Source organism: Macaca thibetana, chromosome 6 (genome assembly GCF_024542745.1).
Source record: "Macaca thibetana thibetana isolate TM-01 chromosome 6, ASM2454274v1, whole genome shotgun sequence".
Classification (NCBI taxonomy): domain Eukaryota; kingdom Metazoa; phylum Chordata; class Mammalia; order Primates; family Cercopithecidae; genus Macaca; species Macaca thibetana.
Window position 1 is genome coordinate 138,117,246 of NC_065583.1, and position 13,189 is coordinate 138,130,434.

Here is a 13,189-nt window from a genome sequence, read left to right on the forward strand (position 1 = left end):
GTACTATGACATAACAAGGTTCGTTAACACACCCAGAAAATCACACCAGCTCACCAGCAATGGACACAAACCCAGAAGGAATCCCTGATTTACCTGAAAAAGAATTCAGAAGTTTAGGTATTGAGCTAATCAGGGAGGCACCTGAGAAAGGCAAAGCCCAATGTAAGGAAACCAAAAAAATTATAGAAGAAGTAAAGGGAGAAACATTCAATGAAATAGATAGCATAAATAAAAAATAATCAAAACTTCAGGGAAACAATAGAAACACTTATAGAAATGCAAAATGCTCTGGAAAGTCTCAACTATAGAATCGAGTAAGTAGAAGAAAGAATTCAGAGTTCGAAGATAATGTCTTCAAAGTAACCCAATCCAACAAAGGCAAACAAAAAAGAATAAGAAATGTGAACAAAGCCCCTAAGAAGTCTACGATTATGTTAAACGAATCCATTCACCTAAGAATAATCAGCATTCCTGAGGAAGAAGATAAATCTAAAAGTTTGGAAAACATATTTGAGGGAATAATTGAGGAAAATTTCCCTGGCCTTGCTAGAGACCTAGATATTCAAACACAAGAAGCACAAAGAACACCTGGGAAATTCATCGCAAAAGATCATCACCTAGGCACACTGCCATCAGGTTATCTAAATTTAAGATGAAGGAAAGCCCCCCCACTGGCTGCTCTGAAAAGCCATCTTTGCATTGTTCCTCGTCCGCCTCCTTGCTCGCCGCAGCCGCCTCCGCCGCGCGCTTCCTCCGCCGCCGCGGACTCCCGCAGCTTTATCGCCAGAGTCCCTGAACTCTCGCTTTCTTTTTAAATCCCCTGCATGGGATCACCGGCGTGCCCCACCATGTCAGAGGCAGCCGTAGACACCAGCTCCGAAATCACCACCAAGGACTTAAAGGAGAAGAAGGAAGTTGTGGAAGAGGCAGAAAATGGAAGAGACGCCCCTGCTAACGGGAATGCTAATGAGGAAAATGGGGAGCAAGAGGCTGACAATGAGGTAGATGAAGAAGAGGAAGAAGGTGGGGAGGAAGAGGAGGAGGAAGAAGAAGGTGATGGTGAGGAAGAGGATGGAGATGAAGATGAGGAAGCTGAGTCAGCTACGGGCAAGCGGGCAGCTGAAGATCATGAGGATGACGATGTTGATACCAAGAAGCAGAAGACCGACGAGGATGACTAGACAGCAAAAAAGGAAAAGTTAAACTAAAAAAGGCCACCGTGACCTATTCACCCTCCACTTCCCCTTTCAGAATCTAAACGTGGTCACCTTCGAGTAGAGAGGCCCGCGCGCCCGCCCACCGTGGGCAGTGCCAACCGCAGATGACACGCGCTCTCCACCACCCCACCCAAACCATGAGAATTTGCAACAGGGGAGGAAAAAAGAACCAAAACTTCCAAGGCCCTGCTTTTTTTCTTAAAAGTACTTTAAAAAGGAAATTTGTTTGTATTTTTTATTTACATTTTATATTTTTGTACATATTGTTAGGGTCAGCCATTTTTAATGATCTCGGATGACCAAACCAGCCTTCGGAGCGTTCTCTGTCCTACTTCTGACTTTACTTGTGGTGTGACCATGTTCATTATAATCTCAAAGGAGAAAAAAAACCTTGTAAAAAAAGCAAAAACGACAACAGAAAAACAATCTTATTCCGAGCATTCCAGTAACTTTTTTGTGTATGTACTTAGCTGTACTATAAGTAGTTGGTTTGTATGAGATGGTTAAAAAGGCCAAAGATAAAAGGTTTCTTTTTTTTCCTTTTTTGTCTATGAAGTTGCTGTTTATTTTTTTTGGCCTGTTTGATGTATGTGTGAAACAATGTTGTCCAACAATAAACAGGAATTTTATTTTGCTGAGTTGTTCTAACAAAAAAAAAAAAAAAAGATGAAGGAAAGAATCTTAAGAGCTGTGAGAAAAAAGCACCAGGTAACCTATAAAGGAAAACCTGTCAGATTAACAGCAGATTTCTCAGCAGAAATTCTGCAAGCTAGACAGGATTGGGGCCTATTTTCAGCCTCCTCAAACAAAACAATTAGCAGCCAAGAATTCTGTATCCAATGAAACTGAGCTTCATATATGACGGAAAGATAGTCTTTTCCAGGCAAGCAAATGCTGAGAGAATTCACCACTACCAAGCTGCCATTACAAGAACAGCTAAGAAACTGGATCCCTTCCTTACACCTTATACAAAAATTAATTCAAGATGGATTAAATACTTAAATGTTAGACCTAAAACCATAACAACCCTAGAAGAAAACCTAGACAATACCATTCAGGACATAGGCATGGGCAAGGACTTCATGTCTAAAACACCAAAAGCAACGGCAACAAAAGCCAGAATTGACAAATGGGATCTAATTAAACTAAAGAGCTTCTGCACAGCAAAAGAAACTACCATCAGAGTGAACAGTCAACCTACAGAATGGGAGAAAATTTTTGCAATCTACCCATCTGACAAAGGGCTAATATCCAGAATCTACAAAGAACTTAAACAAATTTATAAGAAAAAAAATCAAACAACCCCATCAAAAAGTGGGCAAAGGATATGAACAGACACTTCTCAAAAGAAGACATTTATGCAGCCAACATGAAAAAATGTTCATCATCACTGGCCATTAGAGAAATGCAAATCAAAACCACAATGAGATACCATTTCACACCAGTTAGAATGGCAATCATTAAAAAGTCAGGAAACAACAGGTGCTGGAGACGATGTGGAGAAACAGGAACAATTTTACACTGTTGGTGGGACTGTAAACTAGTTCAACCATTGTGGAAGACAGTGTGGTGATTCCTCAAGGATCTGGAACTAGAAATACCATTTGACCCAGCCATCACATTACTGGGTATATACTCAAAGGATTATAAATCATGCTGCTATAAAGACACATGCACACATATGTTTATTGCGGCACTATTCACAATAGCAGACTTGGAACCAACCCAAATGTCCATCAATGATAGACTGGGTTAAGAAAATGTGGCACATATACACCATGGAATATATGCAGCCATAAAAAAGGATGAGTTCATGTCCTTTGTAGGGACATGGATGAAGCTGGAAACCATCATTCTCAGCAAACTATTGCAAGGACAGAAAACCAAACACTGCATGTTCTCACTCATAGGGGGAACTGAACAATGAGAACACTTGGACACGGGACGGGGAACAACACACCCCAGGACCTATCATGGGGTTGGGAAGAGGTAGGGATAGCATTAGGAGATATACCTATTGTAAATGAAGAGTTAATGGGTGCAGCACACCAACATGGCACATGTATACATATGTAACAAATCTGCACATTGTGCACATGTACCCTAGAACTTAAAGTATAATAACAATAATTATATACATGTATATAATTATATACATGTATATAATTATAATTATAATTATATACATGTATATAATTATATATATATATAAAGAATAGCTAAAAGGAGCTCTAAATGTTGAAACAAATCCAGCAAACAGATCAAAACAGAACCTCTTAAAAGCATAAATCTCACAGGACCTACAAAACAAAAATACAACTTAAAAAACAAAAACAAAAACCCAAGGTATACAAGCAGCAAATAACACAATGAAGGGAATAGTATCTCACATTGCAATACTAACAGTGAATGTAAATGGCCTAAATGCTCCACTTAAAAGAAACAGAATGGGCCAGGTGTAGTGGCTCACACCTGTAATCCCAGCACTTTGGGAGGCTGAGTTGGGCGGGTTACGAGGTCAGGCGTTTGAGACCAGCCTGACCAAATTAGTGAAACCCCATCTCTACTAAAATACAAAAATTAGCCAGTTGTAGTGGCACACACCTGTAATCCCAGCTACTCAGGAGGCTGAGGCAGGAGAATTGCTTGAACCCGGGAGGCGGAGGTTGCAGTGAGCTGAGATCATGCCATTGCACTCCAGCCTGGGCAACAGAGCGAGACTCCATCTAAAAAAAAAAAAAAAGATACAGAATGGCAGAATGGATAAGAATTCACCAACCAACCACCTGCTACCTTCAAGAGATTCATCTAACACATAAGGACTCATATAAACTTAAGGTAAAGGGATGGGAAAAGACATTTCATGCAAATGGACACCAAAAGTAAGAAGGAATAGCTATTCTTATATCAGACAAAACCAACTTTAAAGTAACAGCAGTTTAGAATTTCTACGCACACTGGAAGAGAGAGGTCCTCTTTCCTTGCCTAATGCAGCCATGGCTTGTGGTCCCAAGAAGCATCTGAAGTGGGTAGCAGCTCCAAAACATTGGATGTTGGATAAATTGACCAGTGTGTTTGCTCCTTGTCCATCCACCAGCCATCACAAGTTGAGAGAGTGTCTCCCCCTCATCATTTTCCTAAGGAACAGACTTAAGAATGCCCTGACAGGAGATGAAGTAAAGATTTGCATGCAGGGGTTCATTAAGGTTGATGGCAAGTTCCGAACTGATATAACCTACACTGCTGGATTCATGGATATCATCAGCATTGACAAGATGGGAGATAATTTCCATCTGACCTATGACACCAAGGGTCACTTTGCTGTACATCATATTACACCTGAGGAAGCTAAGTACAAATGGGGCAAAGTGAGAAAAATCTTTGCGGGCACAAAAGAAATCCCTCATCTGGTGACTCGTGATGCTCGCAGCATCCACTACCCTGATCCCCTCATCAAGGTAAATGATACCATTCAGATTGATTTGGAGACTGGCAAGATTACTGGTTTCATCAAGTTTGACACTGGTACACTGGTAACCTATGTGTGGTGACTGGAGGTGCTATCCTGGGAAGAATTGGTATGATCACCAACAGAGAGAGGCACCCTGCATCTTTTGACATGGTTCACGTGAAAGATGTCAATGGCACCAGCTTTGCCACTCAACTTTCCAACATTTTTGTAATTGGCAAGGGCAACAAACCATGGATTTCTCTTCCCCGAGGAAATGGTATCTGTCTCACTATTGCTGAAGAGAAAGACAAAAGACTGGGGGCCAAATAGAGCAGTGGGTGAAATGGTCCTTGGGTGACATGTTAAATCTTTGTACATAATTAAAAATAATGTGGCATGATTAATAGGAAAAAAAAAAGCAACAGCAGTTTAAAAGGACAAAGAGGGACATTATATAATGATAAAAGGACATGTCCAACAGGAAAATATCACAATCCTAAACATATATGCACCTAACACTGGAGCTCCCAAATTTATAAAATAATTACTACTAGACCGAAGAAATGAGATAGACAGCAACACAATAATAGTGGGGACTTCAATACTCCACTGACAGCACTAGACAGGTCATCAAGACAGTTAACAAAGAAACAATGGATTTAAACTATACCCTGGAACAAATGGACTTAGAGATACATACAGAACATTCCATGCAACAATCGCAGAATAAACATTCTATTCAACAGTGCATGGAACTTTCTCCAAGATAGACCATATGATAGGCCACAAAACGAGCCTCAATAAATTTAAGAAAATTGAAATTATATGAAGCACTCTATCAGACCACAGTGGAATAAAACTGGAAATCTCTAGGGGTTCAATCAAGATGGTAGGGAAAATTATAAAATAAAACACAAACCTTCTTGGAAGGCCAAAAGGTTTTTGCAAAAACTTCAGGATAGAGTTAGGGCTGAAGGCAGCCTAATCCTCTTTGAGCTATAGCAAAGGTAATTAACACAGGAATGTAGAGTAGTTTATCTAAATAGCTTGTTTACTCATGTGGTTCTAAAACTAACCTTTGATCATCTACAGGCAGCATAGTGCTCTGTAGGGAGGGGATTGGAGGAAGGCGACCAGGTTGATTACCCTCTAATGGTGTTTACCTGAGACTTTTGTCATTTAATATGTAATGAATAAATGCTGGGAGGGCCAGAGAGTCAGGGCCGCGGGTGACAGCACCCTTCTTAGAGTCTGTAAGTGGCCTGAACCCTCAGCTGGAATGACAAGCATAATATCTGTGTCCATGTACGTATTCATCCATCGTTGAGTCAGGGTCTGCAGGACAGACCCCCACAGGTGGTGACCCCACTGAGACCAACACTGTGAAGGAAGCACGACAGACCCCTCGAAAACAAAAGTGAAAAGGACCATGTGGTCAGTGAGTAATCAGTAAGTCATTGGTGCCCACTTGGGATCTCCAAGTTCAGGGGAGATTATTCAGGCTGAGGTTTCATCATGGGACAACAGTTATCAGCTCATCAGAAACAGTATATAAAAGTGTTGAAACAGCTGCTTAAGGCTAGTGGAGCCTCAGTTTCCCAGGCTCAGTTAAGAGACCTAATGCAAACTGTAGTAAACCATAATCCATGGCTCCCGAAAGAAGGCATGCTACATGTAGAACTCGGGGAACAAGTAGGGAGAAATCTTAAACAGCATTATGCACAAGGGCAACAGGTCCCAGCATCATCTTTAACACTATGGGCTCTAGTAAGGACGGCTTTGGTCCCATTAGACACAGAAAAGCCTAAAAAGGGGAAGGAGGAGGAAATATCACCTGCCTTGCTGCCTCCTTTTCCCTCAGCCCCACTATCACCAGGCCAAAATAACAAAGAGGAAATGGAGGTTTTGCCTGAGCCCCCTCCTCCAATAAGTAGGAAAAAAGACAAGAAACACATTCCAGCTATGGGGCCTTGTCTTAAGCAAGCAGCATTAGAGGGGGAGCTTTTAGCCTGCCCAGTAATGCAAGACCGACATAGCAATCAGGTACATAAACTCGTTTCTTTTAACGCTTATAAAGAGCTAAGAAAAAGCATTAAAGAAAATGGAGCCGCTAGCCCATTTATGAAAGGAATGATTGAGGCCTTGAAAGGCCACTTCCGTATGACCCCATGGGACTGGTCAATGCTAGCTAAAACAACTTTGGAGCCTAGCCAATACCTCCTCTGGAAGGCAGAATACAATGAGTGGTGTGAACAAGCCAAGCAGAATAAGGCAGCCGGGTAAGACATAACAACTGATATGCTCCAGGGGAGGGGTCCTCATGCCAATGTACAACTAGATTTTGATCCCCAGGCCTATGCTCAAGTGTCTGTGTGTGCTCTCAGGGCTTGGGACCGAATTCCCAAAAGCGGAGTTCAACAGGGATCTTTCGTAAATGTTTGACAAGGGCCTCGGGAGCCATTTGTTGAGTTTATCAATTGGTTAATCCAGGCAATTAAGAGACAAATTAGTCACACCCAAGCTGCTGATATCTTATTGTTGCAATTGACTTTTGAAACTTAATGTGGTTTGCCCGCAGGCAATCAGAGGAAAGGCAGCCACAGTCGGGGAGCTTATATGAGCGTGTCAGCTGGTAGGAACCGAGACACACAAAGCCAAAATATTGACTATGGCATTAAGGCCTCCTAAAGTGAAAAGGGAAAGAAACCCAAATTGTTTTCTATGTGGAGAGCCAGGTCATATAAAGAGGGAATGCCCCCATAGTAGAGACCACAGTAACTCAGGGAAAGAACCCCCTTCTATATGTCCCCGATGTAGGAAGGGGAAACATTGGGCAAAACATTGCAGGTCTAAATTTGATAAAAAACACCAACCCCATAAAAAACCAGTCAGGCAATTTCATGAGGGGCCAGCCCCAGGCCCCACTCCCAGCTGGGGCAATGCCAGCAGCTTTCCTCGGTCAGATGGGAAGCCCACAGTCCTCTCTCTCAGAGCAGCCACCACTGGGAACACAGGACTGGACTTACTCTGCCCCAACGAATTAGTGCTAAAAGAAGGAAAAGACCTTAAAAGGGTTGCAACTGGGATCTGGGGTCCGCTGCCTCTGGGATTAGTCCTGGGGTGGTCTAGCCTATCCAGTAAAGGAATTATTGTGCTCACCGCGGTAATTGATAGTGATTATCAGGGGGAGATATTGGTTATGATGGACTGTAAAGGTCTGCATATTCTTCCCCCTGGGTCAAAGACAGCTCAGTTACTGATTTTATCACACTGGGTCCCCAATGCCTATGGAAAGGAAAGGGGAAAGGGAAGTTTTGGGAGCACAGGAGACACAGCAGTATATTGGAATCAATTAATCACTGATCAGGGACCCATGAAAAAATTGGAAATAAGAATTTTACTGGCTTATTGGACACAGGGGTGGACATTTCAATCATTAGTGATCAAAATTTGTCAGAAACTTGGCTTTGGGTCACTGAGAAACAGAAAATTGTCAGCACCATGGAGGCACACACGGCCAGGCAGAGCACACACCCCCTAACATGCTGTGATTCAGAAGGAAGAAAGGTAGTTATACAACCTCTAATCATGCCCATCCCTGTTAATCTTTGGGGATGGGACCTATTAGCCCAATGGGGGGTTACTCTGCAGACTCCTTTCTAACAATGGCCACTGTTATTATTCCTCCCCTACCCCTGACCTGGCTCTCTCAAGATCCAATTTGGGTAGAACAGTGGCCTCTGAAGGGAGAGAAATTACAGAGGGCCCATGAATTAGTTGAGGAGTAACTGAAAGCTGGGCATGTTGAATTATCTAACAGCCCTTGGAATTCACCCATTTTTGTCATTCCCAAAAAGTCTGGGAAATGAAGACTTTTGCATGACCTATGTGCTATTAATGCCAATTTGCAACCTATGGGACCCCTTCAGCAGGGACTCCCTTCCCCCACAGCAATTCCTCAAGATTGGCCTATAATCATTATTGACTTAAAAGATTGTTTTCATATGATTCCCCTAGCAGAACAGGACAGAGAAAAATTCGCATTTATAATACCAGCTATCAATAAAGAAAAGCCAGCTTGTCAATTTCATTGGAAAGTGCTTCCTCATGGAATGATAAATAGTCCTACCATGTGTCAGTATCATGTAAATCAAGCCTTGCTCCCTAGTAGAAAAGAATTTCCTGATTGCAAGATTATTCATTTTATGGATGATTTTCTACTAGCAGCCCCAACGGAGCCAATACTTTTAAATTTATAGTCCTCTGTCGTAAAGAATACACAGCTAAGAGATTTAATCATTGTACCTGAAAAAGTACAAATGTCCTCTCCTTGGAAATATCTTGGGTACATACTAACTTTCTTGTCAGTAAGACCTCAGAAGGTTAAATTAAATACTAGCAACTTACACACCTTAAATGATTATCAGAAATTACTGTGCGATATTAACTGGCTCCACTCCACTTTGGGGATTCCTACTGATAAACTACAAAACCTGTTTTCTATCTTAAAAGGCAATCCAGCCCTGGATTCTACCAGATATTTAACCCCTGCAGCAAAAAGGGAAATCGAGGAAATAGAACAAGCCATCTCTCAGAGGCAGCTAGATTGCATTGACGCTATTCAATCTAATTGTTCATCTTTCTTACCAAACACTCCCCTACAGGGTTAATAGGACAGGTGGCCCCGGGCTAAGCTTCCTAGAATGGGTTTTTTGCTGACATACCGGGACTAAAACGCTATCTTCCTATAGTCAGTTACTTACTAAAATCATCTATTCAGGCCACAAACGGTGCAATCAGTTACGAGGTTATGACCCTGATGCCATCAGGATTCCTTTAAATAAGAAGCAATTTGAAGCAGTATTGCCAGTATCTATCGATCTGCAAATAGCTTTCTCTGATTACACAGGACAAATAGGGCACATACTTCCTGCTGATAAACTCCTTTATTTCTTATCTCATACCCTGGTAATCTTGCCCACAAAAATAGTTCACTCCCCCATACCTAATGCTTTAACACTGTTTACTGATGGTTCTGGTAAACATGGAAAAGCGGCAGTCTGGTGGAGACCACATAATTCAATCACTTGATCTGGGTTTACTAGTACTCAGAGAGCTGAGATTGGGGCCCTGATATTGGCCTTTTTCCAATATCAGGAGACTTTTTCCACTCAGCCCATAAATATTGTAAATGACTTGGCTTACACTATTTATTGCAGAACCCTGAAACAGCCTTAATTAAGTCCACTCTCAAGCCCACCCTGTGTGCTCTTCTTCTTCGACTTCAGCAATTGCTAGATCAATGTACACATCCTATTTTTATCACACACATTCAAGCCCACAGCTTTCTGCCTGGCCCAGTGGCTTATGGCAATGAACAAGACCTACAAGTTATGACATCACTGCTTGACCAAGCCACCCAATCACATCAATTTTTCCACCAAAATTGGAGAAACTTATCTAAACAATTTGAACTTACCCAGAGGCTGGCTAAACAAATTATCCTACAATGCCCAGATTGCCAGCTCACTGGCCTTCTTCCACAGGTGTTAACCCTAGAGGATTAGAACTTCATCAGTTATGGCAAACAGATGTTACACGTGTCCCTGCATTTGGAAAACTTAGATATGTACATGTATCTGTTGATACCAACACTCATCTAATTAGTGCAAACACCCCTCAGTATGTCATTAAACATCTTTTAAGTTTTGCATTTATGGGGCAGCCCACAAAAATTAAAAAATTAAAACCGAAAATGGTCCAGCTTATGCCAGCTCACAATTTCAACAATTTTGTCACACGTGGAATATCCAACATTCCACAGGCAACCCATATAACCCCCAAGGACAAGCCATAGTAGAACGTGCCCACTCCACCCTTAAAAATATGCTCAGAAAACAGCCAGAAAGGGGAAGTATGAGTAAAGACCCTCCAACACTATTGGCACAAGCCTTATTTACCCTTAATTTCCTAAATTTAGATGACAAATTTCAATCAGCAGTAGAAAAACACTTTGCTAAAACCTCTCAAGACATAAAACCTGCAGTTTTATGGAAAGATGTAAACAGTAATGAATGGTGTGGTCCAAATGAATTGTTAATGTGGGGAAGAGGGTATGCCTGTGTCCACACCCCCTCAGGTCCTCTTTGGATTCCAGCATGATGCATTAAACCATACCACGGCATGGCTAGGACCCAACCTGGTATCAGAGATGAAGGAGCTGACCCTGCAGAATCTGCAGCCCCAGACGATGAGGCTTCCGTGGATGACACAAGCCCCAGACGTCACCTGGGGGATGCTGAAGAGAATAACTCAGGAGACTGAACAAATTCTGCTCCGGACACAGACATCATTTACTTCAGATAATTTGTTCCTTGCTATGCTCTCTGTTGTACATTGCAACTCACGTAGGGTATTGATCCTTTCTATGCTCTCCCTTTGTCTGCAATCTGTACCTGCTACACTCTACTGGCTCATATCTTAGACCTACCTTTCTTTCGCCCTGTCACCTGGGCAGACACCCTCTTCCCAGCCTATAATAACATAACTGCTTGGCTAGGAGGGATAGATTTACACCCAGTGGGGTCCCTAAGTAATGGCACACATTGGACTAAGGTGCCAGATAACACTACATATCACTCCACCATCTTCCCACTGTGTGTAAGTTAAAAAGGTTCTAACACTTACTGTGTATCTGCCCAAACACAATTATGGCCACATCATGGCAAAGAAAATGTCTTAACAGCCTTAGTTGCAGGTAGCCTTAAACCAGGTAATGCAATCAATGCCGCTTTCCCAAACATTCCTTCCTGTGCTAAAGGGCAAAACTGGGAAAGTAATGGATTTCACTTTAGCTGGGAGGTCTGTCACGGGGCACAAGCCCACAGCCTCCAGTTAGGCAATGATAACATCTTAGACTGGAGTCCCCACAGCCATATGCAGGGCAGCCTTACTGATGTCCTCATCTGTCAAGGCATCAATCACAGTTTCATAGCCATGTCCCATTCGCCTATGATTTGGGTCAATGGGGGGATGGAATATCCCAGACCCCAAGTAAAGTCCATGCCGCCCCAAGACACTTTATGGCACCTGGGACATCTTGGCACCTCCCTTGACACCTGGCATGGAGCATATCATAATTCCAGTAACAACAATAGTATAACCATCATACTGATCAGTTACAGCTGATTTGCACTACCCATCCATGTTTTCTTTATGGGAACCAATATTTCTATTTCACCCCAAAACTCCGCATTTGTGACCCAGGTGCAGGGATAGGCTTGGTTTGCCTCATGTATCACTAATTACAATATATCTGATCTAAATATTACTAGTGTCATGGTATTAAGGAGACAATCTGAGGCATTCATACCAGTCAATTTGACATGTGATTGGCAAGGATCCTCTGCCCTTGCCACCTTAGACCATGCCCTATCCCAGGTCAGACACAAAAGACTCATAGCTACATTTATGTCCTTTATAGTCTCAGCCATAGTCATCCTAGCAACTGCTAGCATTGCTGTGGCATCTATTACTGAGTCAGTACAAACAGTTGCCTTTGTAGATAACCTGGTCAAAAATGTGTCTAACGAACTTCTCTTATAGCAGGGTATAGATCAAAAAATTCTTGCATGTCTGCAAGCCCTTGAGGCTGCTTTGAAATATGTGGGGAGCGACAAGATGCCCTGGCATTCCAACAGCAATTAAACTGCAACTGGGAGCATAAGCATATCTGAGTCACTTCTCTACCATGGAATCAATCAATGCACAGTTGGGATGAGGTGAAACAACACCTCTGGGGAACCTTTCATGATAATTTAACAGCAGACGTAAAGCAACTTAAAACTAAAATTTTAGAATCCCTTCACACTGTAGATCTACACACCCAACAAACAGCCATATGGAAGGGTGTGCAAGATCATCTCTCCTGTTTAGATCCCCACCCCTGGGGGTCACTCTTTGACTAGAAAAAATGTTGCTAATTATACTCATGATTGTCTTATGCTACTTACTAATTCTAGGATGCAAAGCCAGAAAAAGAGCAATGACTGCCACTCATGACAAACCTGTTGCTGCATACATCTGCACTCTCCAATCCATAAGACCTGATGCAGAAAACAGAAAAGGGAGAGATGTAGGTGTTCAATCAGAATGGTGGGGAAAATTATAAAATAAAACACAAACCTTCTTGGAAGGCCAAAAAGTTTTTGCAAAAGCTTCAGGATAGAGTTAGGGCTGAAGGCAGCCTAATCCTCTTTGAGACATAGCAAGGGTAATTAACAGGAATGTAGAGTAGTTTATCTAAATAGCTTGTTTACTCATGTGGTTCTAAAACTAACTTTGATCATTTGCAGGTAGGATAGTGCTCTGGGGCGGGGGTGAGGGGGGTGGGATGGAAGGTGACCAGTTTGAAATTAAATAACCTGCTCCTGAATGATCATTGGGTCAAAAATGAAATGAAGATTGAAATTAAAGAATTCTTCGAACTGAATGACATACTGACAAAACCTATCAAAACCTC

At 42.1% G+C, this 13,189-nt stretch overlaps 1 protein-coding gene and 1 pseudogene across 1 annotated transcript; both read left to right on the forward strand.

Annotated features, from left to right (window-relative positions):
* The first annotated feature begins 635 nt into the window (after nt 1–635).
* LOC126957092 (prothymosin alpha-like) lies at nt 636–1,757 on the forward strand. Its single transcript, XM_050794531.1, has one exon. It carries the CDS (start codon nt 825–827, stop codon nt 1,179–1,181), a length of 357 nt encoding a protein of 118 aa, XP_050650488.1. The 5' UTR covers nt 636–824; the 3' UTR covers nt 1,182–1,757.
* Nucleotides 1,758–3,498: 1,741 nt separating this feature from the next.
* LOC126957089 (40S ribosomal protein S4, X isoform-like) lies at nt 3,499–5,080 on the forward strand (annotated as a pseudogene).
* Nucleotides 5,081–13,189: the final 8,109 nt, after the last annotated feature.

What these genes read in the sequence shown, in the direction of transcription:
- LOC126957092 (XM_050794531.1), top strand. Translation starts at nt 825, where the DNA reads ATGGGATCACCGGCGTGCCCCACCATGTCAGAGGCAGCCGTAGACACC.